The sequence below is a fragment of the Nyctereutes procyonoides genome, unplaced genomic scaffold (genome assembly GCF_905146905.1).
Source record: "Nyctereutes procyonoides isolate TBG_1078 unplaced genomic scaffold, NYPRO_anot_genome, whole genome shotgun sequence".
Taxonomy (NCBI): domain Eukaryota; kingdom Metazoa; phylum Chordata; class Mammalia; order Carnivora; family Canidae; genus Nyctereutes; species Nyctereutes procyonoides.
In genome coordinates, this window is record NW_026575126.1 from 35,730,382 (window position 1) to 35,753,710 (window position 23,329).

A 23,329-nucleotide genomic window follows, 5' to 3' on the forward strand; every position below is an offset into this window, starting at 1 on the left:
TCACTCCTGATTGTAGACCCCACCCTGGATTGCACCAATTCATGCAATCCTCTGGAGGAGGTGCCTTGGCCTGTCTGGGCCTTCACTTGCTCATTCAAGGCAGCATGGGATGGGAATGCTTCTAGTGCTGTGGTTCCAACACTCCCTGCCCATGGCTGGGCACATGCAGGCCTACACAGGTGTGAACAGCCAAGGAGCTAGGTGCACATGGACACTGTTCTGCAGGATTAGCCCTGATATCCAATGAGGACCTGCCTACCCAAGGTATCCCAGGCCAGGCAGGGAGAGGGGGCAGGAGTACTGGCCCAGTGCAGGAAAAAGCACAGGAGATGCAGCCCAGGGAAGCCCATTAGACGTAACATAAGCTTTTGTAGCTTCAATTTCCCCATGTCTGGTGGTAAAGCACATCTGAAGTCAAGCAGATTCACAGCCTCTCCTTTTCTTTTTTTTTAAAGATTTTATTTATTTATTCATTAGAGTCACCTAGAGAGAGGCAGAGACACAGGCAGAGGGAGAAGCAGGCTCCCTGTGGGGAGCCTGATCAGGACTGGATCCTAGGACCCCAGGATCACCTGAGCCTAAAGCAGACGTTCAACCACCGAGTCACCCAGGCGCCCCAGAACCTCCCTTTGAAGGTAACACAGACAAGCCGGCCGTGAGTCCCGCTGTGGAGTCCTGTGATCCAGGGCCTGCTCATCCCTCTGCAGCTCCGCGTGGACAGAACTGCCCCTCCCCCCCCATACCATAGCCCTGGATTCCAAACTGTTCTTTCATAACCAAGCCCTCATTCTGTGCTGTCAGCTGCCCCAGAGACCTCCATGTGTCGCCCATTTGACCTCACAACCATTCCTTGGGGAAAGGGCTTGCCATGGTCATCGTACACTTGAGGAAAGAAGGGCTCAGAAGAATTAAGGGCTTTGTCTAAAGTTACACCGCAAAGCAGCGGCAGAGCTGGGACTGAAATCTGGCACTGGGGCTCCTAGGTCCACAGGCCCCAGCTGTGTCATGGTTTAAGGCTGCCGTAGGGGGGACAGACAAAAATGGTAACGAGATACAACAGTGGGACTCACTCCCTGCGGGCCCCCTGGGAACACTGACATGTGCCATCCCTTTCAATCCTCACCATTTTGGTAAGAAAGGCAAATTTATGTCTCAGGGGCAGAGGCCAGGTTCAAACCTGGATCATGCAAATGATTTCAGTTGAGGGAGAAGGAGGACCCAAGCTTCGTGCCCACGGGGAGGACAGTGGCCCTCCAGGGAGCCTGAAGCAGGGTGGAGGTGGTAAAGGACGGAGCAGGTAAAATTTGACAACCTTTCAACAAGTCAAGAGGTTTCTCTCTTCACATTACTTCCTCTAACTTCTTATCAGTCCTAAGCACTATTGTGTTGTGTAGGGATTTTTTGGTTGTTGGTTTTTTTCTGTTTTTGTTTTTGTTTTTGTTTTTTTTTTTTTTTTTGTACAGAGACACTTGACAAAACATGCCCGGAGGAAGTAAATCCTTAACCTCCTTCCTCTGGCTGAGCCCTGTCTCTTATCTTCCTTCCGCAAGGCTCTGAGGACCCATCGCTGGCCCACTCCTGAGCTCTGGCTGCCCCCCAGGCCAGGGAAGCCGGGACATGTCCGGGACATGTGGGCATGTCCATCATCATATCCCTGGGGCCAGCACAGCACCTGGCACGCAGTAGCCACATGGTGCATACTCCCTGAATGGTCTCCTTTGACTCAATCACGGTTCACTGGGTACTTTCTATGTGTTATGCACTGTTGTTCTGAGGTAAGTGAGCAAAGGACCAGCCAGAAGGGAGTCTCAGTGAGAGTGGGGGCCCGATAAAACTCTCAGTCCCCCCTTAGATACTTCTGAGAATAATGTGGAGAATGAATGAGTAACAACTTTTCAGGACCACCATGAAGGAAAGAGGCGAGTCCGGTGGGAATACAGAAATAGGAACCACTGATCTGCCTGGGGAGTCAAAGAAGGCTTTGCTGGTGGAGGATGTGGTATTATTTCAGACGTGAAGGATGAGGAGTTTGCCTTAAAGACAAGAGGAAAGAGGAGCATTCCAAGCAGAGGGGCCAGTATGAGCAAGGGCATGAGGATGTAGGATTACTGTTTGGGGTTGGAGCCAGCGACAAAAGATGCCCCTTTGGGACCAGGCCACATATCATGTATTTCCCAGGGGCTAAGGGTGGGTGGCTTCCCAGAGGGATTGAAACATGAATCACAATGAATCGAAGAGAGAGAAAAAGAGCCTGAGGTAGGAGTTATAATTAATAGGTTCATCCTATTAGACTTCATTTAGATTCGCTCTCCTGTAGAGACAGTGTGATTAAGCATCTCGGTAAGTGCATTTCCAAAAGCATCGGTGGAAATCTAGGGCCCAGGTGCCAATCACCCCGGGTTTGGGCGGCCAGGAAGGAGCAGGGGTATCAGCCAGCGTGTGCATCACCCGTAGCGCAGGTCAAGCGCCCGGAGTGTCTCCTGGCACGGAGCAGAGGCTCCCAGCTCAGTGCCACGGCCGCGGTCCCTCCCCTCCCGGCCGGGTCTCGCGTCCCGCGTGTGCCCTGCCCGGGAGGGAGCGCAAGCCGAGGCGGGAGGGCGGCCGGAGGAAGGAGCTGCTTCCGACCCCGGCCTCAGGCGCCACCAGGTGCGGCGGCCGCAGCCCGGCTGGGGAGGCCCGGCTCCAGCCGTCGCCCCTGCTCTCAGCCCACGGCCCGCTCAGCTTTGGGAATTTTCAGGCCTGGAGGGAAAGTCCCTCGAGAGGAGTATTAGGGCGAGAGCGAGCGAGCGCCGGATCTGCCTGGAGAGCGCGGAAGGAAGGAAAAGGGGAGCCGCGGCTCCGGGCGGCGGGCGCAGGGGGGGGGCGGGGGGGGCGGTATGGGGGAGGGAGGGCGCGAGGGCGGGGGGCGGGGGTCGCGCGGGGCTGGGGGGCGCCGGGGGACGGGGGTCAAGGGGGAGGGAGGGCGCGGGGCGGGGGGGGGCGCGCGGGGCGGGGGGCTAGGGGAAAGGGGGGCTGGGGGCAGGGGGGAGGGAAGGGGAAGGCGGGCGGGGTCGGAAGGCCGCGGGGGGCCGCGGGGCGCGGGGGGAGCGGGGGCTGTGGGGAGGGAGGGCGGGGGCGGGGGGGGGCGGGGGGCCTCGCCCCTGGCGGAGGCCGGGCGCGGAGCACGGCGGGCAGGCGCGGCGAGGAGCGCGGGGGGCCGGGCGGCGGGGGCGGCGGGGGCGGCGGGGCGGCGGGGCGGGGCGGCGGGGCTCCCGAGTGTGTCTGCGTCGGGTGTGCGGCCGTGCGCGCGCGCGTGTGTGTGTGTGCGCGCGCGCGCGTGTCGGTGTCTGTGTGTCTGTTTGGCGCCTGTCCAAGGTGATTTCCCATAAACCACATGCCCCGCGAGTCCGCTTAAAAGGCTGTGCCGAGGAGCCGGCGGCGGAGCGGGGCCACTGGAAAGTGAAAGTTGCCTGGCGCCGGGCGCCGCCGCTCCCCGCACCCCCGGACGGCAGCGCGGCCCTCGGCCGGGGCGCGGGCTCCTCGGCGGCAGCGAGCGGACGAGCCGGGGCGGCCGACGCGCCGGCCGGGACCCAGCTGCCCGCATGACCGCGCGGGGCGCCGCCGGGCGCTGCCCCCCCACGGTAAGCGGCGGCCGCGGGGCGGGGGGCGGCGGGGCGGCGGGGCGGCGGCTGCTCGGGGGCCCTGCCCGCGCGCCGGCCCGCGACGCTCCCCCGCCGGGACCGCGGGCGCCGACGTCCTCCCAGGCTGGCTGCGGGCTGCCGGGTCCCGGGCGCGCCCCGGTCGAGGGCCGGGGCTCCCCGCGGCGGCTCCCGGGGCTGCGGGAGCTCCCCGGGAAGCGGAGGCTGCTCGTCCCATTGCACGGAGGCGCACACTGAGCCGCCCGCTGGCAGCGGAGAGGGCTTCGCGCGGCCAGGGCTCTGTCTCAGCCCCGCGCGCGCGAGCCCCTGCCCCTGTCGCCTCTGTGCGACACCACCAAGAGACGGGCGCCCTGGCTGTGGGCCGAGTGTGGCACCTTCCCGGGGGCACCCTCCCCGTGGGCCACACACACGCTTCGAGGTCTGGCTGGGAGTGGGCGCTTCTGGGCGGGTGCCGTCCCGGGGTCACCCAGAAGGCCAGGGCCTGTGCCCAGGAACCTGCTGGCAGAAGGACGGAGCCAGGCAAGCCGCTACTTGTTCCAGCACAGGGGCAGGAGCTACCGGGGGACTCGGGTGGCCCGATCAAGTCTATTTTGCAGGGGACTGGACTCCAGGGCTGCCTGGGGCTAATTTTGAATTTTTTTATTGCAAAATCTGGTTCCGTCAGCTGGGGAGGTCCCGGGCTTAGCAGTGCAGAGGAAGGTGGAAAGGGGTTCAGTGGTGCAGTCTTAGGTGTGCTAGGGGCTGCTCTGGGCTGCTTGGGTGATGTCTGGACCCAACTGTGAGCACAAGCGGGGTGGCTCCTAGGAAGCAGGGTGGCACTGTTGGTGAACAGTCCGGTGCTCTCCCAGTAGGTTTACTTCCAAGGAGCACTAGAGGAGAATGGGAGGAAACCTGGCTGGGAGAGAAGCAGACAGATATTTGGAGGGGAATGGGAGGGGGTTGCAGGTGGGGTTGAGAGAAGGGGAAGAGCAAGTCCACAGGGGAGGAAGAGCCCAACTCAGAGAGAGGAGACAGGGATGGGAGAGGAAATCGTGGAAGGGGAACTGATAGGCAACAAGACGAAGATAAAGGCTCCAGGGAGACCAGGAGGAAAGTAAAGATGGGCAGATGAGGGGCGGGGGGGCAGTGGGGGCTGGTTCTAGACAGGAGCAGCTGGAAATTCTGATCAAGCCCATCAGGCAGAGGTCCCTCCAGAGCCCCCGTTGATGAGGACGATGGGACAGGTGAGGCTGGACAGTGGGGCTGAGATGTCTGTGGGCCTACAGAAGAAGGAGCCTTCCTGGCTGTCCCCAAGGCTGAGGCTGGTGGGTGGAAAGAAGAATGGAGGGGAGAAGAGCCAGCCCAGCCACTTGCAAGCTAGAATGTTAACCCTTGGGTGCCCATCCAGCTCCTCCTCAGAGGCAAAACTAGGACCTTAGGGGCAGGCCAGGGGAGGGCCTCTTCAGCCACCTTCAAAGTCAGCTTCCCACGTGGTGGCTACACTCTCTTCACAGCAATGCCTGACATAGCTCAGAAAGCCAGGCAGCCCTTGAGTTACGCTGTCCTCAGACATCAATATCTTGAAGTGTCTATGACAAGGCTGTCTTCCTGAGTATCCCCTTTCCCGCGGGTTCTGTCCTCCATACTGTCTAAAACTGGGGGCTCACAGGCTTGTGGCAGCCGGCCGGGAACAGAGACACATCTTCTGCACCGTCCGGTTTCCAGCGGGTCCTGCAGTAAAGGTACCGGAGAGCCTGGGCAGCTGTTCCCACCCAGGGCTACCTCTTCTACTGCCCAGCAGGGCCTGAAGTCCCCCCCATGACCGTCCTCCCTCTTCTCCACCCTCCCTCCCCTAGATCAGGCCAGGACCCTCACCAGATCCCTGTTACAGAATGGCCTTGGACCATCCCATGCCTCTTCCCTCTCTCTGCCATCAACATCTCATCATTTCCAAGGCCTCAGTGCGGCCTCTCCTCCCTGATCCTCCCTGGTAGCCTGGCCAGGGCCTCTCCCCTCTGGTAGCAGCTAACAAACTTTTGGGGTTTTATGTCAACCAGCATGTTGTGCTGTTTCCTAGCCCTCCTTGTTTTTCCAATGTACTGATTATCTGTGGCATTTGTGTCATCATCTGGTTACTGAGGCAGAGCCCAGAGCACAGGAAGGTACCAGCTCTCACCCCACCTGACAGCATTTCCCTGAATCTGGGGACATCCAGCTGCCAGGAGGCAACCTTGAGCTGGGGAAGGAAAGCTCTAGAGTCCCTCTGTCCCTGCCTGGAGAAGGGGAGCTCTGGGTCAGGGAGAGGGCTAAGGAGACCCCGGTTGAGGAGGAGGGAGAGAGGAAGGAAGGGAATGATGGCAGGGGGTGGTCAGGGGCCAGTCCCAGTGCTCTGAGGGTGGGCAGCTCATGGGCCAGGTGGGAGCTGAAGGAGGGGAGATCTCAGGAAACTTCCTGGTCATGATAAGAGCTGGCAGCTTGGAGGCAGAGCCTGATGGGGCTCCAATAGGCAGGATGGCCTCGAGCCGGCACTGCCACCCCTGATTAAGCAGTTGGGCTCCTTTTGACACACACACCCACAGCTCCAAAAGGTCTCCAGCATGGGATAAGTTCCCAGTGAAACTGAGTTTGGGGCCCTGGTTTTTCCAGTAGCAGAGCCAGACCTGTGTGGAACCAGGTGGGAGGAAGGGCTGGTCCTAGGGAAATCATCTCTGGCTTGAAGTCTGGAAGTGGGTGCATGAACATGAACTTGAGAGGAGTGGACAGCCCACAAGATGTCTGGCTCGGTGTTGCATGTCACAGGGACACAACAATGAGCAGATGCAAGTCCTGTGCTCGAGGAGTGTCCTGTGTAATTGAAATTTAGACTCATAGGAACACCTTCCATATCCTCGTGAGAAGTTCAGTGTGGGATCAAGCTTGGCCTGGGTTAATCAGGGAAGGCTTCTTGAAGAAGATGACACGTGGGTTGTCGAGGGAGAGCAAGACAGTGCATGCCAGTGAGGAAATCTTGGGAAAGCTGGATTCAGGGACCACTGCATCCTGGGGTAAAGGGCAGAATCTGGAGCATTGTAGGTATGAGGTCCTTGGTTTTCCCCTCTCCGCAGGGCATGGGGGTTCCTGGGGAGACAGAGAGATGGGAATAATGACGCACTCTCTATCATAGACATGGCTGATGCCCCTGCTGCTGCTGGTCTCTCTCTTGGCAAGCCGGAGTACTACCGAGGAGGTGTCAGAGCACTGTAGCCACATGATTGGGAACGGGCACCTGCAGTTCCTCCAGCAGCTGGTGAGTGTGGGGCCGTGACTGTCTACCTTCTCCTCACTGGGGAAACTGAGGCAGGAGCCAGGCAACAGTGTCAAAGGCAAGGGTTGCAGGCAGTGAAGTATGGCTGTGCAGGATGTGGTTTGTGGCTCCCACCTAGCCCCACGGATTCTCTCCTCAGTGACCTTCTCGGGGTCAGGGCCTGTCCAGACCATGGACAGGGTGGGCTTCCAGCCGCTGGCCTGGGTTAATGATCGCCCAGGGTGTCAACCAAGGACTTAGAAAAGGCTTGTGAGGCCTGCGGTCCCTCACTGAGATGCTTCCTCTAGGGAGCCAGCCCAGTGTGTCTGCCTGCTGCATCCAGATGTTGCTTCTAACTCCTGGACTCCCAGATATGCCGCCAACCTGGCACCAGGGCCTCAGCCAGATCTGGAGAGGAGGCTCCAACCTACCTCCCAGCCCTCCGCCCTCACTTTCCTGGCTCTTGCCTGAGCCCCGGGGCTGGGAAGGACTGCTCACCCAGGCCGCCATGGAGGAGCCCGTGCCTTGTTCTAATCGGGCGGGCAGGGATGTCAACAATTCCAAATGTGATTCAGAGAGGCAGAGTCAGGTTACCATGATGGCCGCTGTCCTGCTCAGAAGAGAATTTACCATCCCTCCAGCCGGCCAGGCCGGGTGGGGCAGCACTGGCTAAGGCCAGCTCCTTGGGGCCTGTAGGCTGGGCCTGCTGCCTCTCTTACCGCTATAGTTTTCCTCCTGCACATAGCTGGTACAGCTTTCCCAGGTAGACCAAGAGCCACAGCATTCTCTGAGCCTTAGAATCACAGAACCACTGCTCTGGGGGGGCCAGTGAGGGCTTGATGGACGTCTAGCCCCAGCCCCTATATATTCTGAACCCCCAGAACTTGTCTAGCCTATGCTTGAATTCCCACCACGACAGGGAGCTCACTACCTATCATGGGAGGTTATGCCCAATATCCTCTGAGATAGTTCTTCCTTATAACTAACTGGTCTTTGTCAGATTCATGGAGTGGGAGGTGGAAGGAAGAGACTTCTTCTACAGTCCACGCTGGGCATGTGGGAGGCACAAGTCTTTCCCTTGGCTCTGTCTTTCCCAGTGTGGTTGGTGGGAAGGTAGAAGAGGCTCAAAGACTGATCCAGCCAGGGACTCTAGCCCTCATTCTTAGGTGGGCCCAGTGGAGCTACAGACACCCTGCCACCACTGGCCTGCTCTCTCTTACAGATTGACAGTCAGATGGAGACGTCATGCCAGATTGCCTTTGAGTTTGTAGACCAGGAACTATTGGTGAGTTATGGTTATTTACAAGGCCCAGGTGCCAGCTTCCCGAGGTGGGTATATGTGGGAGCACAGAGTGGGGAGAAATCCTCTACCTGGGCAGGTAGGATTTGAGGGTGGGATGATTGCCGGTGCTCAGTCCTGGGATGCCAGGGTCTGGGGCTGAGCAAGGTCCAGGCCTCAAGTCCCCTGCTGCTCCCTTCTCCTGCCCTGGCACATATCAAGCTCTTACTATGTGCCAGGCACTTTCTAATTTAATCCTGGTGGTACAACTATGTGATCTGCTAATCTTGGTTATTGTCCTCAGGTTGGGTAAGGGAGCACAGCTACTAAGTGGTGGAGGCCTGATTTGAACCCAGGCAGGATGGCTCTAAGGCCTAAGGCACACCAATAGGCCTTCTGCGTCACATGCTTTGCTTAAGGATGTCATTTCCATCCAACAGACAGCACAGCAGCCAGGGAGTTGGTCCAGCCCTTTCCCTCTTCCTCCTACCCCACACCCAGCCAGCCCCCGTGCGCTGCTGTTCTGTCTCCCAGCAGCTCTGGGTTCTGCTCCAGCCTTGCCCAACCAGTTGCCTGGACAGTGCCAAGCGCCTCCTAAGAGGCCTCTCCCCTTCCAGTTGCACCCATCATCCAGCCCGTAGGGGGAGCTCTCGGAACTCCAGCCTATTGCCTTCACTTCCTCTCCCAAACCTGTCCTGGCCCCCCTCGCTGGGGAAGAAAGCCCAGCTGGGTCAGCTTCAGCTTCAGGGGCACATCACCTGGCCCGCCCCCGCCATTGCCCGCCCCTCCCTGCCTCCCAGTGTGTGCACACGCTCCTCCCGTGCCTGTGATGCCTTTCCAACTGCCTGGACCCTGTCCCTTACTGCACATGGGCTCATCCTTGTGCCATATACAAAATCACCGCAGTGCGCCCAGAAGGGGCTCCCATCTCTGAGCTTCTGCCCCCCTGACCACTTCACGGCCCAAAGACTAACTTCAGTATTTCACTCGATCACTCACGCAGAAATGATGGAGCCACGTACTAGGATAGAGAGCTGAAGCAGGCTGTCTGTTGAGGCAACCACCATCCCTCGGGAAGACAAAACACTGAGGTTATTCTTTGTCCCCTCTGGTGTCCTCTAGTTCCCCTGCAGCCTGGAGGTTTAGAAGGACTTTTGTGAGAGCAAGCAAAAAGACAGCAGTTCCCCCAGAGCCCACCCTACCCATGCACCGCCATTCTGATTAAAGCCGCATCTTCCAGAAATCTGAGGAGGTCTCTAATCAGAGCCGCCACTTCCTTCCCTCTACCCCAATTCCAGATCCCAAAGAGACAGAGTGAAAGAGCAGCCAAGGTCAGCACCTCCCTTCTTATACTAGAGTGGCTTGGCCCTCACCCAGGGGCAGGTGTAAGGCAGGCTGCAGCCCTCCATCTGCCAGGATTGGGGACATCTGTCACAGAGCCTGGGTTCCCAGACCACATCAGGTGCACCATCAACTCCCGTTTCTGGTTTTCCAGAAAGATCCCGTGTGCTACCTTAAGAAGGCGTTTGTTCTGATGCAAGACATAATGGAGGACACCATGCGCTTCAAAGACAATACTCCCAACGCCAATGTCATTGTGAAGCTCCAGGAACTCTCTCTGAGGCTAAAAAGCTGCTTCACAAAGGACTACGAAGAGCAGGACAAGGTAGGAGTGTCCTGGGGAGCACTGAGTAAGAGCCCCGGGTGGCTTTGGGGGTACCATCCCTGCCCATACACGCAGAGTGTGTTTGCTTGCCTCTCACCCCGTGTCATTGTTTACTCACTCTCCCATTCATTTATTCACCCTACACACCTCTGCTAAAGACATACCATGCGGGAGACACAGTACTGGGCCTTGACGATGTCTTCGTGAGCAAAAACTACATGGTTCCCACCCTTGTGGAGCTTAGGGTTAGGGGAGACTGGTAACAATTAAACAAACAATGACACAACTATATAGAATTCCAGAGCGTGAGGACCATTCATTCAACAGATAGTTACTGAGTGCCTGTTGTGTGCCAGGTACTGTTCTGGGCACTAGGAAGCAGCTGGGATCAAACCAGACAAAACCCCTCGCATTCATGGAGCTTACTTTGGGAGAGGGCGTGAGACAGTTAACAGAATATATGAGTAAAACAGGGAGGATTTAGGATGGCAATAAGTGCATCCCTGGAAGGGAACACCAGGCAAGAGAAGACCTGAAAGGGGTGAGGGAGGGAGCCATGAAGGAGGCCTCCTGGTGCTCCGAGAGATAAATGGCACTCTCATTTAAAAAGGGAAGGTGGGGGGCACCCGGGTGGCTCAGTGGTTGAAGGTGCGCCTTGGGCTCAGGTCGTGATCGGGGTCCTGGGATCGAGTCCTGCATTGAGTTCCCTGCATGGGGCCGGCTTCTCCCTCTGCCTGTCTCTGCCTCTCTCTGTGTGTGTCTTTCATGAATAAGTAAATAAATAAAATCTTTAAAAATGAATAAATAAAAAGGAGAGGTGAGAGGGAGTGCTGGGCGACTCAGTTGGTTAAGTGGCTGCCTTCACTCAAGTCATGACCCCAGCACCCTGGGATCCAGCCCAGGCCTATGTTGGGCTCCCTGCTGAGGGAGCTGGGCTCTTCCCTCTCCTCCCCGCTCTTGCCCTCTCGCTATTTCTGTCTCTGTCTCTCAAATAAATAAAATCTTAAAAAGGTAAAAGAGGGGAGGTAGGGAAGAAGGGAAGGAGAGAAGGCTTCTGGGCAAGAGAACATTCATTTGAGGTCCAAAGAGGAGTAAGAGGAAGCAGCGAGGCTGGTCAGAGCATTCTAGCCCAGCGGAGGCTGCACACCAAGCCCTGAGGTGAGCACACTCAGAAGCTCAAAAGGCGGGCACCGATCTCGGCTGGTGGCATGGGAGAGCCTGGGAGAGAGGGGAGGCGGCGGGAGCCCGGAGGGATGCACAATGTTGTCTGAGGTGTGTGGTAGCCCTTCAGGGCACAGGAATGGGGGCTGGGAGGCCAGCAGGGGTGCAGGTCTAGGGGGTGCACGGGGAGCCCCGGGAGACAGGCCCCACAGGACTCAGTGGCAGGTGGCGGTGAGCAGCAGAGGGAAGGGGCAGCCCCAGGACCACTCTGTCCTGAGCCCTGCTTGAGGGCCGACTGGGGAGCGGGGAGCAGGAGCTAAGTTTGGGGTACAGGAATCCCGAGATGCTAGAGAGGCAGCCAAGTGGAAATGCGGAGCCGGTAGCTGGGCGCACATGGAGGAGGGGCCCCGACGTCACTACAAAGCCAGGAGGTGTAGGACGTGGCTGCCCGCGAGGGCAGCCCAGAGCCCCGGCCTCAGCAGCCAGGCACAGGGGGGCACCCGGCAAGGGGACCCGGAGGGAGCCGCCTGGGGGCGGGAGGGAAACCCGGCGAGGGTGTCAGGATGGAAGAGCAGTCCCTCTCCCGGGAAGTCAGCGTTGCAGATCCAGTAGTGTGCGGTCGCCGCCAGGGGCAGGTGGCAGCTGGGGTAGGTGGCAGCTGGGGTGCCGGGGTGGGGGGTGCGCCTGCGGAGGAGGGAGAGGTCCCCAGAGCAGGCATGGGATCGCGGGAGACAACATTTTCACAGAGAGGTGTTAAGGTTCAGACATATCACTTGGGGAGCTTGTTTAAATTCCAGATTCCCAGTCTACACCCCTAAAGGTCGGACTCACTGGGTCTGTGGGTGGGCCTGGGAATCTGCATTTTCACCAGCCGCCCGTGGTGTGAGAGCAGTGAGGTGCACTCGAGAAGGGAGGGAGCCCCAGAGGTGAGAGGAGCCAGCCCCACGAGAGGAGAAGGCTGGGCCAGGGTTCAGAGCCACTGAGGAGAGAAGGCGCCGCCTCCGTGTCATAGGTGGGCACCTGGCAGGTGCGTCTGTCTGATGGTTGCCGCTTTCTCATGGTCTGCTTGGCCGGTGCCACCTAGCTGATGGTGGTGCTGAGCCCAGTCTTCTCATGCCTGTGTCCATTCATTCATTTGGCGGGTCACCATTGATCAGGGGCCTGCTGTGCACAGGCCGTGAGCATTCAGAGATGGCTTGGGACTCCACGGCCAGTGACGCTTGGGGTCCTTCCCTGTGCAGCTCGGTCGGTGTAAGGGAAACTTGGTACTTGAAAGTCATGGCAAGGAGGCCGCAGATGAAGCGGTGGGCATGTGTGGCACCTTCTGGTGTGAAAGGAGAGATGGTTCCAGGACGGTTTGGAGGAATGCCAGAATTTATAAATCAGGTGGAGGAGGGGAGCCTGGGAAGGAGACGGAGGAGCAGCTCAGGAGGTGGGAAGGAAACCAGGAGCATGCGAAGCTTCTCAGAGTTCCAGTGGGTGTAGGGAGCCTGGGTCCTACACGCGGAAGAGAACAGAACAGCTCAACAGGCAGGACTGGGACAGCTTCAGAGGCCAGAGAAGGACCCACAGCCCCCTGGCTTGCTCCACAGCACAGCGGGATGAGTCTTCTAAAACTTAAGTCTTACCGTACCACCTCCCCCAAAAGCCCCTCAGATGTTATATATTTGCTTTGTGGATCAAGTTAACAGGTTTTGACACCTGCAGAACCTGGTCTTTGCTGACCTCTCTCAGGATCTCTTGCCACTTTCATCCTCGATGGCACTACTGTAGCCCCTCTAGCCGTCCTTTAGTCTTTTGACATTATAGGCTCTTTCCTGCCTCAGGACCTTTGCACAGTCTGTTTCCACCCCAATGGGACAGCTCTCTCCAACTCCACGTCCTTTCCGGTTGACTCCTGCTCATTTATCAGCTGGTTCCATGACAAAACTCCCCTTGAGCCCTATGTTCCCCTTGTTATTGTTTTTTAAAGATTTTATTTATTTATTCATGAGAGACACAGAGAAAAAGAGAGAGAGGCAGAGACACAGGCAGAGGGAGAGGTAGGCTCCATGCAGGGAGCCCGATGCGGGACTCAATCCCGGGTCTCCAGGATCATGCCCTGGGCTGAAGGCAGACGTTCAACCACTGAGCCACCCAGGTGTCCCCTGTTCCCCTTGCTGTACATTCTCAGATCATTCCACACTTTTCCATGTGACTCACTGCACTTGTAACGGTGTGTTTAATGCCAGTGCCTTGCTGGACTCAGTGTCCAGCTCAGCCAGTGACCACGTCTCTGGTGTTCGTTGCATGATTCCCAAATAATTGCCATATGCCTGGCACACAGATACGTGTTAAATGGATCTGCGAATACATAACAAATCTCCAGATCTCAGGACTGATTCCACCACATACCAAGGGTGAGGGGAGGGAGAAATGAAAGAGAAAAAGAAGACAGATGTGAGAAAGGCCAAGGGAGTTTGGCAAACATGCTAGAGACATGGGCCACGGCCCATCCTCACTGAAGGGGTGGGGTGCTTCTCTCTTTCCAGGCCTGTGTCCGGACTTTCTATGAGACACCCCTGCAGTTGCTGGAAAAGATCAAGAATGTCTTTAATGAAACAAAGAATCTCCTTAAAAAGGACTGGAACATTTTCAGCAAGAACTGCAACAACAGCTTTGCTAAGTGCTCCAGCCAAGGTAAGCACCAGAGGGCCCAGCGAGTGCAGGACAAGGGGAGGGTGTAGGGAGCCGAGCCAGGATGAGGAGGTGAGATGTGGGGGCCAAAGGGACCCTGGGGAGGCAGCCTGGCTGCTACTCGTGCTCCTGTGTGTGTAGATGTGCTTTTCTTGTGTACACGTGTGGCTTCATGTACCTGTGGGCAGTCCTGAGCACATGTCTTTTCTGACATGTGTGTGCATGCACACCGAATATGTCTGCATGTGGAGGCATCAAGAAGGATCTCGCTGGTGGCTGTGAGATGAGGGATGGGGAATGGGGCCCCTCTCAGAGAGCCCTGTAGGCACGGAGGTTTTCCCCACGGGCACTGCAGGCTGGCTGAACGTACAGGGGCTTCCGTGGAGAGAGCCGGGCTTGATCTGGGAGCCAGGGCCCTTGCGCCAGGAGCCCTGCTGCGAAGCACCAGGAGACCCTGGCTTCAGACCTCCCCAGGATGCCTTGAGTGTCCCCTCAAGGGAAAAGGCTGGATTTGAAGTCTGAGCATCGTTCAAAGTCTCCCAGTGCAGGCTCAGCCGCACACATGGGTACCCTGCGTGTCCTCGTCTCTGCGTCCTGTGCCACGTTGCCCTCCTACATTCAACCTTGCTCCCTGAGGCAGGGGCTGAGGCCCTGCGACCTGCCAGTGGCCGAGTCCAGTCTCGTGGCTTCAATCCCAAGGCCTCAAGTCTTGGGCACGTTCCAGCCCCAGCTTGATCTCGCCCGTGGCTGTGGCTGTGTGGCCCCTGGCTGTGCATGAAACCACCTTGCTGCTTTCCAACCAACACTGTCTCTGCGACTTGAGGGTGACTTGTGGTGGTCCCAGAGGCCACTTCTCAACCTCTTGGCTAGCTGCTGCTCGATCCTGGCATGGCGCCTAGCCAGCTGGAACTCCAGGAAAGGCCCTTCCCTGGTCTTCACTCACCCTGGCCCCCAGACTGTGCCTCTCAACCCCACTCTTTGCTCTCTGCCTGTGACCCTACAGTGTCTGTCCCTTCACTGCCTGAGGCCTGTGTCGTGAGCACTGGCTCCAGTCCTGTACTCTCCTGAGCCCCAGGGCTGAACTGGGGCATGAGGGACCCCCAGACCCACATCCCCCTGGCACCCCCCTTCCCCCGGGAAAGCTGTGCTGAAGGCTGGTGACTCTATCTCCTCCCTGTCTTTCTCTCTCCCTCTTTCTGTGGTTCTTTCAGATGTGGTGACCAAGCCTGATTGCAACTGCCTGTACCCCACAGCCACCCCTAGCAGTGACCTGGCCTCTGTCTCCCCTCAGCAGCCCCTTGCCCCCTCCATGGCCCCTATGGCTGGCTTGACCTGGGCCGACTCTGAGGGGACAGAGGGCAGCTCCCTCTTGCCCAGTGAGCAGCCCCTCCGCACAGTGGACCTGGACCCGGGCAGTGCCAAGCAGCGACCACCCAGAAGCACCTGCCAGAGCTTTGACTCTCCGGAGCCCCCAGGTGTGGAGGCCAGCCCCGCCGGAGATTCACTTCAGGCCCTGCCCTCTGTCAGGGCCCCCGTCCCTGGGATGGAAGACGTTCTGGACTCTGCATTGGGCACTAACTGGACCCTAGAAGAGGCCTCTGGAGAGGCTAGTGAGGGTCCCACGCTGCAAGGGGCAGAGCTTTCTCCCTCCAGGCTGGGAGGAGGCGGAGGCCAAGCCCAGACGACTGCCAGGCCCGGGGACCTCTTGTCAGCATCTTTTCTGCTGTCCTACTCAGCCGGGGGCTGGCAGCCAGGGGACGTGCCCGGCCTACCCCCGCCCACGGCGGGCCCTGCGAGACCCACTGGCCCGGCCCAGAGTCGCACGCCTGAGAAGACCGAGCGACTGTCTGCCGCGCCCGGAGACCATCAGAAGCCAGGCCCTGCCAGGACCCCGCCACGGCCCCCGAGAGGCCTCGGCAGCCCCGCAGCCCGCTCCGAGCAGCCAGGGCTCCCCAAAAGGCTCTCCTGGGGCCGTGCGCTGCCCCTCGGGGACGTGGAGGGCAGAAGGAGCACCCGGGGCCGCAGGAGCCCCGCGCAGCCGGAAGGAGGACAAGCGAGCGAGGGGGCGGCCGGGGCCCTGGCCCACTCTAACGCCGTTCCTTTGACTGACGCAGGCCACGAGAATCAGCAGGAGGGACCCTCTGGCCCTCAGCTCCCCAGGTTTGCCTTCCGCCTCCTGGTGCCCAGTGTCATCCTGGTCCTGCTGGCCGTTGGTGGCCTCCTGCTGTACAGGCGGAGACGGCGGGTAAGGGGAGCCCCCGAGAGAGGAGGGTGGGTGGGGGCACAGCCCAGGTGGAGGAGCGGGGCAAACGCGTCAGGGGATTCCTTGGGCTCTGCCCGGGTTCTTCAGGTGCCAAGACAGGAGGCCACCTGAACATAGGACAGAGGAGGTTGAAATGGAGGGTTTCTTCAAAACTGGGGGAGACCCAGGCTATAAGGCCAACGGGAAGGGACCAGGAGAGAATATTCTCGGGCTGAGAGTGGAAGAGAACCCACTGGTGAGGGAGCCAGCAGAGGAGGGTGATGCTGTGCCAGCCTCAGGGCGGGGCGCTCGCTGGGAGCTCCGCAGAGCCTGGGCCCAGCGACCCCTGGGGTAGGAAGCAGCCTGTGTGAGGAGCGGAGTGGGGGCACCACCAGCAGGGAGGCCTCACGAAGCTCTCCTGGCCCTGCGGCTCATCTCCACGTCTGGGTAGCTGGGGGAGACTTCGATAACTGTCATCTACTCCCCTGGGCAACCCTGCCTGGGGGTGAGGCCACAGTCCCCACATGATCCCTGGCTCCTCCACGAGCCTGCTCTTTGCGGTCTGTTCCCAGAGTCATCGAGAGCCTCAGGCAGCGGATTCTCCTGTGGAGCAACCAGAGGGCAGGTGAGAGTTCGAAGGGGGTGGGGATGCTCAGGAAGGCATGGGGGTGTGGGGGGCTGGGGGGGGCTGGCTTGGCATCTGTTTCCCTTCTAGATTTGAGGGAGACTTTCACTTGCTCTGAGGAAGTGGAGCTCAGAACAGGATAGGAGGCAGGGAGGAGGAAGGGCGTTTCTTCTTTCCTAGCTATCTGGGATTTTTGCCAATTTCTCCTTAGGGTTAGGCAGTTCTGACTGGAGCACATGCCACCCTCTGAGGGACAAACTTAAGGGGTTTCCTCCTCCTCAGCCTCTGCTGAAGCCTTATGCCAGTCCTATGCTCTACCCGCAGCCCCCTGACCCAGGATGAGGAGAGACAGGTGGAACTGCCGGTGTAGGGGCGTTTCTAAGGTAAGACTGATTTGGATCTCTCTCCACCCCTTAAAATTAGCTACCCCCTTTCCAATTACCCAGGCTGGCTGATACTACCAACTTCCCTGAGGCCCACACTTGACTCCCTCCCCTCCTACTCCCTTTTCTATCCATCACTGATCCCGCCAACTGTCTCCTTTTGGGGTCCTCAGGTCTCCACACCACCGCCGCCCCCAGCCCCCTGCCGGTCTGAGGCCAGGCACTATCACCTGTGCATCCGGTTATTATTTCTGTATTCAGCTTCTAGTCTTGCTGCCTCCTTCCATTCCAGAGAACCAAAAGCTTGCCTAGAGTCTTTACCCTCCTAGGGAATTTGCATCCCCATTCACTTCAAACCCGACATTCTCAGCTGGCTCCCAGGCTCCTCCAGCAGCCGCCCCTAACACCCACCTCTTGCCAGCTTTCTATTGCTCTGCACCCTATCTGAGCCTTCTCCCCAGCCAGGATCATTTCTATGTCCCTGCTTTTATTTTATTTTTTAAGCTTTTATTTATTTATTCATGAGAGACACAGAGAGAGAGGATGAGGCAGAGGGAGAAGCAGGCTCCATGCAGGGAGCCCGATGTGGGACTCAATCCCCGGACCCAGGATCACGCCCTGAGCAGGAGGCAGATGCTCAACTGCTGAGCCACCCAGGTCTCTCTCCATGTCCCTGCTTTTAGATTCATGGATCCATAGAGCCTTAGTCTTGGAAAGGCTCTTAGAGGTCATTTGGCCAGCATCCTACCCTATAGGGGTCTCCTGTCTCTGCGCCCCTGACATGGGGTCAGCCAGCTGCTGAGCCCTGGGCCCCCAGTCCCAGGCAAGCTCCCTGCCGTCTCCCAGGAGTGCTGTGAGGACATCTTTCCATGAGTGAGCTTCCCTGCCCCCTCCGTGATGGTCCTCCCTTCTATTCTCATGAGAGCCTCTAGTGTCTCAGGTCAGTTATCCATATCCCTATTAAGAATTCTCTAAGCTAAGTGTGGCCAAGTCCCTCAAACATTCCTTATATGATATGGTTTTCAGACCCCTCACCATCCTGGTCGCCCTCTGGATACACTCGTTTGTCAATGTCCCTCTGAAAATGTGGCACCCAGCCCTGGACACAGTGCTCCAGATGTTGTCCGACCAGCTCAAAGTACAGTTGGACTGTTACCTTCCTTGATCTGGACAATATTCTTCTATTCATGCAGATTCAGATTGAATTAGTGTTGTGTTTTGTTTCCTTAACAGATGCATCATACTGTTGTCATATGTTGAGCTTGTGGTCTATTAAAACCCCTAGTTCCATTTCCCATAAACCTCTGGCAAGCCAGGCTTTCTGTCCCGTACTTGGACAACTTAGTTTTTTAACCAGGGTACAGGAGTTTATGTCTGTTCTTGTTAAAACCACGTTTTTGGTTTCTGCCCATCACTTGAGCAAGTGGAAATTGTTTTAAATCCCAAGTCTGGCTTCATAGCCCTCCCAGGTGTGTCCCCTGCACATTGGTCAGTGCCTTCTATGGGCCTCACCCATGTTGTTGGTAAAGATGTGCCCTTTATCATTCCTCATCCTCAGCTCCCTGATTCTAGACAGCTCCCACCACCACCACCTCCTGTTCTTCCAGATTGCTTCCAACACCGGCTGGTAGCTTATCAGTTCCTACTCCTCAGTTCTTTTGTATTTGGTTAATATATATCAATTTTCACTCATTTGGATGTTGTTTTTATACATTTTAAAACCTTCTTTTATGTGTATATGTACATTCTGCATCCCTAAGAAGGCTGTAAGCCCCTTGAGGGCAGGGACTATGTCTTCCCCCCTTTTTTTTTATTTTGCATTTTTTTCTGTCCCATGTTCTAATACAGAGAGGGCTTCTCCATACTTGCCAAAAACTCAATAAATGTTGACTGGATTGGCTTAAGGGTTGACTGACCACCTGACCCTGGCCAGCTGTCTCTAACTGACCAGCCTTCTGGGTTGTCCATTAACCAGCTAACTAATCGATTCTGTCTGACTGGCTGATCAGCTGGCTAGATGACTTTAGCTGAGTAACCAACTAGCTGGTAACTGCTTAATAGGCTGGTTATTGATTGGTGAGTTGACTGGCTAACTGATTAGCTGGCTAATGGCTTGGTTTGCTGATTGGCTGGCCGGCCAACTAGCTGGGGGTAACCCATTTGAGTTTCCAGTCACTCCCTATGCCAAAAGCAAGTGAGCGTCTTAAGGTCTTTCCATGTGTGCAGTGACAAGTCTGGGCCACTTCTAGACAGAAGAGGGACATAACGAACGCTCAAAAAACCAGGGGAGCCTATTTAGAAAAGAACACAAAGCAACACAGGGTGGGCTAAGATGGGTGAGTGGGTCAGATGGGACACTGGCAGGGCTGTAAGGATGATCCAGACCTCCTCAGGACTGGTAAAGCAGAGGAGGCACCAAGGTCCACAGAGACTCCGTGTAGCTCAGGGCTGTGCCTACCTCTGACTGGTTGCCAGCCTCGCCCCTTGGTCTTGGCCCTCTGCCCCATCTCCTCCACACTCCTACTCTGCTTCCCCTGCCTGTCTCTTCTCAAGCCCTGACAAGCTTTTCTCTTCCTCCCCTCAAGATTTCACTTAGAGAGAGAACCCAGGGCAGGGGCCACATCCAGACCCCGCTTGGATCACTAGGTCCAGCCCAGGCCCCAGGAGCTTCAGGAGCTTCAGGGCCAGCCCTTAGACTATCTACTGCTCTGATAAGAGAAAGGAAAACACAGAGGCAGAGAGCCTGCTAGAGGGACGGTCAGAAAGAAGACAGACACGAGCCCCCTACTCCCAGGAGTTGGGACATAGGGGCAGTGAAGCTCACCCATTTGGCCCTTCACTCCACCTAATCCCAGCAGGTCCTAGGGCCCAGTCCTAGGGCCCAGCTATACCCAGCATGGCTCGTGTCCAGTTTATGGTTCTCCCTTCTTCCCCCTCCAGAGCATGGGAATGGGCTGGGAGCCAGAAGCTGTGGTCCCATCTGCCCTTCTCGTCCATTATGGACTTTGCCAGTAGGGCCTATGGATGGTTAGGGAGGGAAGCTCCACACAGGATCCAAAGTTGCACGGTTGGATGGAGTCCAGGGGATTTCTGTTCTGGGAACAAAGCCTTCTGAGGATGCTGGGCAAAGGACAAGGATGGGGGTGGGGTTGGAAAGAGCAGGGCCCTGATTCCCATGGATGATGCAGGGAGGCAAGTCCTTTGGTCCATCAGGAAGGAGGTTGAGTTGCTTCAGGGTTAGCATACCACATGGCAGGATGGGAGTTTCCTTGTTCCAGAACTGCCTCTAGTTCTTCCTCTTAGTTACCTATGATCTGCTATCCCGAGTGTCATGTGTGATGACCCCTCATGATGAATGGTGTAGAGGGGGGAATGAGAAAGTCTTCTTTGCTGGAGTTAGCAGGAGTCACCCTAGGTTCATTGGCCCAAGGCCAGCGAGATGGTCTAAGGACTCTTCAGGTGCACCTTCCCTCCCTGTCAGACTCCTCCACTTGAGCGGTGGCCAGTCCCCTCTCCCAGCCCTGCTTAGGCCACTACCAGGTCCCATTACCTCCCCTTGCGGTCCCTTGCTCCCCAGGAGGAGGTAGGAGGTGAGGCCAGTCTGGCCAGAGGTCTGGGCTGCTGCCAGGAAAAGCCGCCTGGTCCCTTGTGGTGTCTGGGGTGGCTGGGAAGGCGAGGGAGAAGATGGGAGGAAGTCCTGCCTGAAGCACCACCAACAGCCCACAGGAACGCTGTGCCTCCCCCACTCATGTCCTCAGTGACCCCTCCCTCCACTCCCACTCGCTGACTGGCCTTTCTTTCTCTCCTGTACAGCTGGGCGCACAGGACAGTCTCTCCATGGGAGGAGACCTTATGGGGGTGTCCACCACCACCCATCCCCAGCCATTCTCCTGGGAGTATGGCCTGCCCACCACAAGAGCTCTTGCCTGCCAGGACTAGACCAGAGCAGCAAGGCTGGGGTCCCTCTGCCCTCGCCCCCTCAGACTGGACTGACTAGGAGAGGGCTGGAGATGCTCCCCACGCTGCTGATATTTATCGTGGGCCCTGGAGGCGCCCACCCACTGGAGGAAGGTGAGGAAGCTCGGCCGAGGACCCTCTGCACCTCGGGGACTGTGTCCTGCTGCATCTCCCCTCCAAGCCTCGCCCGGGCCAGGGACCCAGAGGCCCTAGGCTGTGGGAGTGCAGGGTGGGCACCGAGGCTCAGAGGACCGCCTGGTGCCAAGGGGTCCCGACGCCAACAAGCAGGGACTTGTCTCCAGAGAGAAGCCAGAGGTAGGCAGGGCGGCCGGCGGCCGGGTTTCCCTGAGGCGTGCAGCCCAAAGCCGGAAGGGAAGGCCTGCGCCACTGGGCTCACCCACCTGCTTGCCCGGTGCCCCCGCCGGCTGCGCAGCTCTGCCCCGGACCGTGCGGCTTGGCTCCGCTGCCAAGGGCAGGCCAGCTCTGGCATCTGCGCCGCCGCCCCAGCCCTGCCAGGGCCCCGGGGGCGCCGAAGCCCATGAAGAGGCCATTGCACTGTGAACCCCGAACCTGCCTGCTGAACAGCCGCCCAGCCCTGCGAGTGCCACTGTCCGGCTCCACGTCTGGGCCAGGGGCCGCCCGCCCGGCCGGAGCTGGTCTTCAGGCTGTGTCGCTCACAGGTTTCTGCATCTTGCACTTTGATGTCCCTAGGGGGAGGTGACAAGCGGGAGGGAGGAGGCGGGAGCGCATAGGCCCACGGGGGCTTCGCTGCCCACCGACTGCCCAAGGGTCTCTGCAGGCCTGGGCATCCTCCGAGCTGGGGGAGGCGTCCGCGCCCCGGCCGCAGCCTGGCCCCCTTCCCCATGCGGCCCGGCCCCGTCCCAGCAGCAGGCCTCACTCCAGCCTCCCAGCACAGCGCCGCTCCCGTCCCCTTCCTGCCCTCTCTTCCCCACCGTCCCCGGGGAGGCAGGGATCCCCCCAGCCCGGCCCCTACACTGTGTCTCCCACCGGGCCACAGGCCAGCCATGACGGAGAGGGACCAGGCAGCTGGAGTCCGCCTGAAGCCTCAGCTTCCTGGGCCGGCCCGCGGCCACTGCTCTGAGAGCTGGCGGTCGGTGATGGGGCCGATTGCCCGTGGTCCTTTTGTGCTGCTGTGTCTCTCCTCTCCTGCTGCCCTGGGCCCTCCACCGAGAGATGCCACCCTTCCTGGCCGCTAAGCCGGGGCCCATGAACTTTCCTTCCTGCCCTCAAAAGCGGGGGTCTCGTGGCTCCTGCCACCCCGGCCCTGCTGCTCTCAGCTGAAGGGGAGGCAGCTGGGAACTTGCCCTGTGGGGCTCCTTCTAGTCTCAGACTCTATATTTGATGCTAGAAAATATGTATTTAAAAGGGAAAGGGAAAAAAAAACACAGAAAAAAGGCATTCCTCCCCCACCCCAAACATATAGTATTTTAAAAGTCAAGAAAGCAAATCCAACCCACTGCAGAAGTTCTTTGTGGGCACTTGGTGACACAGGCGTAGGAGGGGCCCCAGCCCTCTGGGTGGCTCCCCTGGCTACCTGCACAGGAATCCCTTCGTTGAGAAAGCTGAGAGGGAACATTGGCTCACACACTGTGAGATTTTGTTTTTATACTTGGAAGTGATGAATTATTTTATATAAAGTCATTGAAATATCTATTTAAAAAATAGGAAGCTGCTTTTATATTTAATAATAAAAGAAGTGCACAAGCTGCCACGTGTGAGTCATGGCAAAGGTGCTTTTAGGGTGTGGGTGGGAAAAGTGGGGGTGGGCGGGCAGCAGTTGCTGGGCGAGCCCCAGCTCAGGAAGCTTTTTCTGGGGTACATGGGGAAGGAGGGTTCTCTCCAAGTGTCAGTCTCGTTACCAAAACCTGCATCATTGCTGTCCCAAACACATTCAACAGCAGATCTGTTTCGGGGAAAGTAGACAGGAACCAGCCAAACCTCAGGCCTGGCCAGTGGCCCTTGCTCCAGCCCAGCCTCGCCCAGCCTGGGAAAATGGCTGGTTGGGCTCTGTCCAAGGGCCCTAGGCCTGCAAGGACCAGGCTCCTTGACCACTGCCCCCTGCTATCCCCTGCTGTCCAGAGGCAGGTGGCTGTGTCCTAGCAGGGCTCAGGTGGATGAGTGCTGCCTCGGCTAGGAAGTGGGTAAAGCAGGCAGGGGGACAGCCAGCAGGCTTTGGGAAGGGCCTTAGCGCCTAAATCTTCCCACTGGGCATTGTAGCTTGAGGGGTAGAGGGGTGTTGAGGAAAACCCAAACACTCCCCCTAAGTAGCCCTGTGAAACCGGGGCCTCCCCACCTGTGAGTGTGGGGAACACAGCTTCAGATCAGAGGTTCTCAACCCTGGCTCCTGTGAGCATCACTTGAGTTGTTTCCAAAAATACTGATACTCAAATGCCACCCTAGATCCACAAAAGCAGAATCG

General features: G+C 58.0%; 1 protein-coding gene across 5 annotated transcripts; it reads left to right on the forward strand.

Moving 5' to 3' along the window:
- The first annotated feature begins 3,266 nt into the window (after positions 1 to 3,266).
- Positions 3,267 to 22,619, forward strand: CSF1 (colony stimulating factor 1). Of its 5 annotated transcripts, none has more exons than XM_055340369.1 (9): positions 3,267 to 3,620; positions 6,781 to 6,903; positions 8,123 to 8,185; positions 9,675 to 9,845; positions 13,538 to 13,685; positions 14,894 to 15,927; positions 16,497 to 16,549; positions 16,874 to 16,932; positions 20,746 to 22,619. In XM_055340369.1, exons 1-8 carry the CDS (start codon positions 3,582 to 3,584, stop codon positions 16,917 to 16,919), a joined length of 1,677 nt encoding a protein of 558 aa, XP_055196344.1. In that variant the 5' UTR covers positions 3,267 to 3,581; the 3' UTR covers positions 16,920 to 16,932; positions 20,746 to 22,619. The 5 variants fall into 5 exon arrangements, with proteins under 5 accessions (XP_055196344.1, XP_055196348.1, XP_055196346.1 ...); XM_055340373.1 differs by having other exon boundaries at positions 15,797 to 15,927; XM_055340371.1 differs by lacking the exon at positions 3,267 to 3,620 and adding an exon at positions 4,767 to 6,689.
- Positions 22,620 to 23,329: the final 710 nt, after the last annotated feature.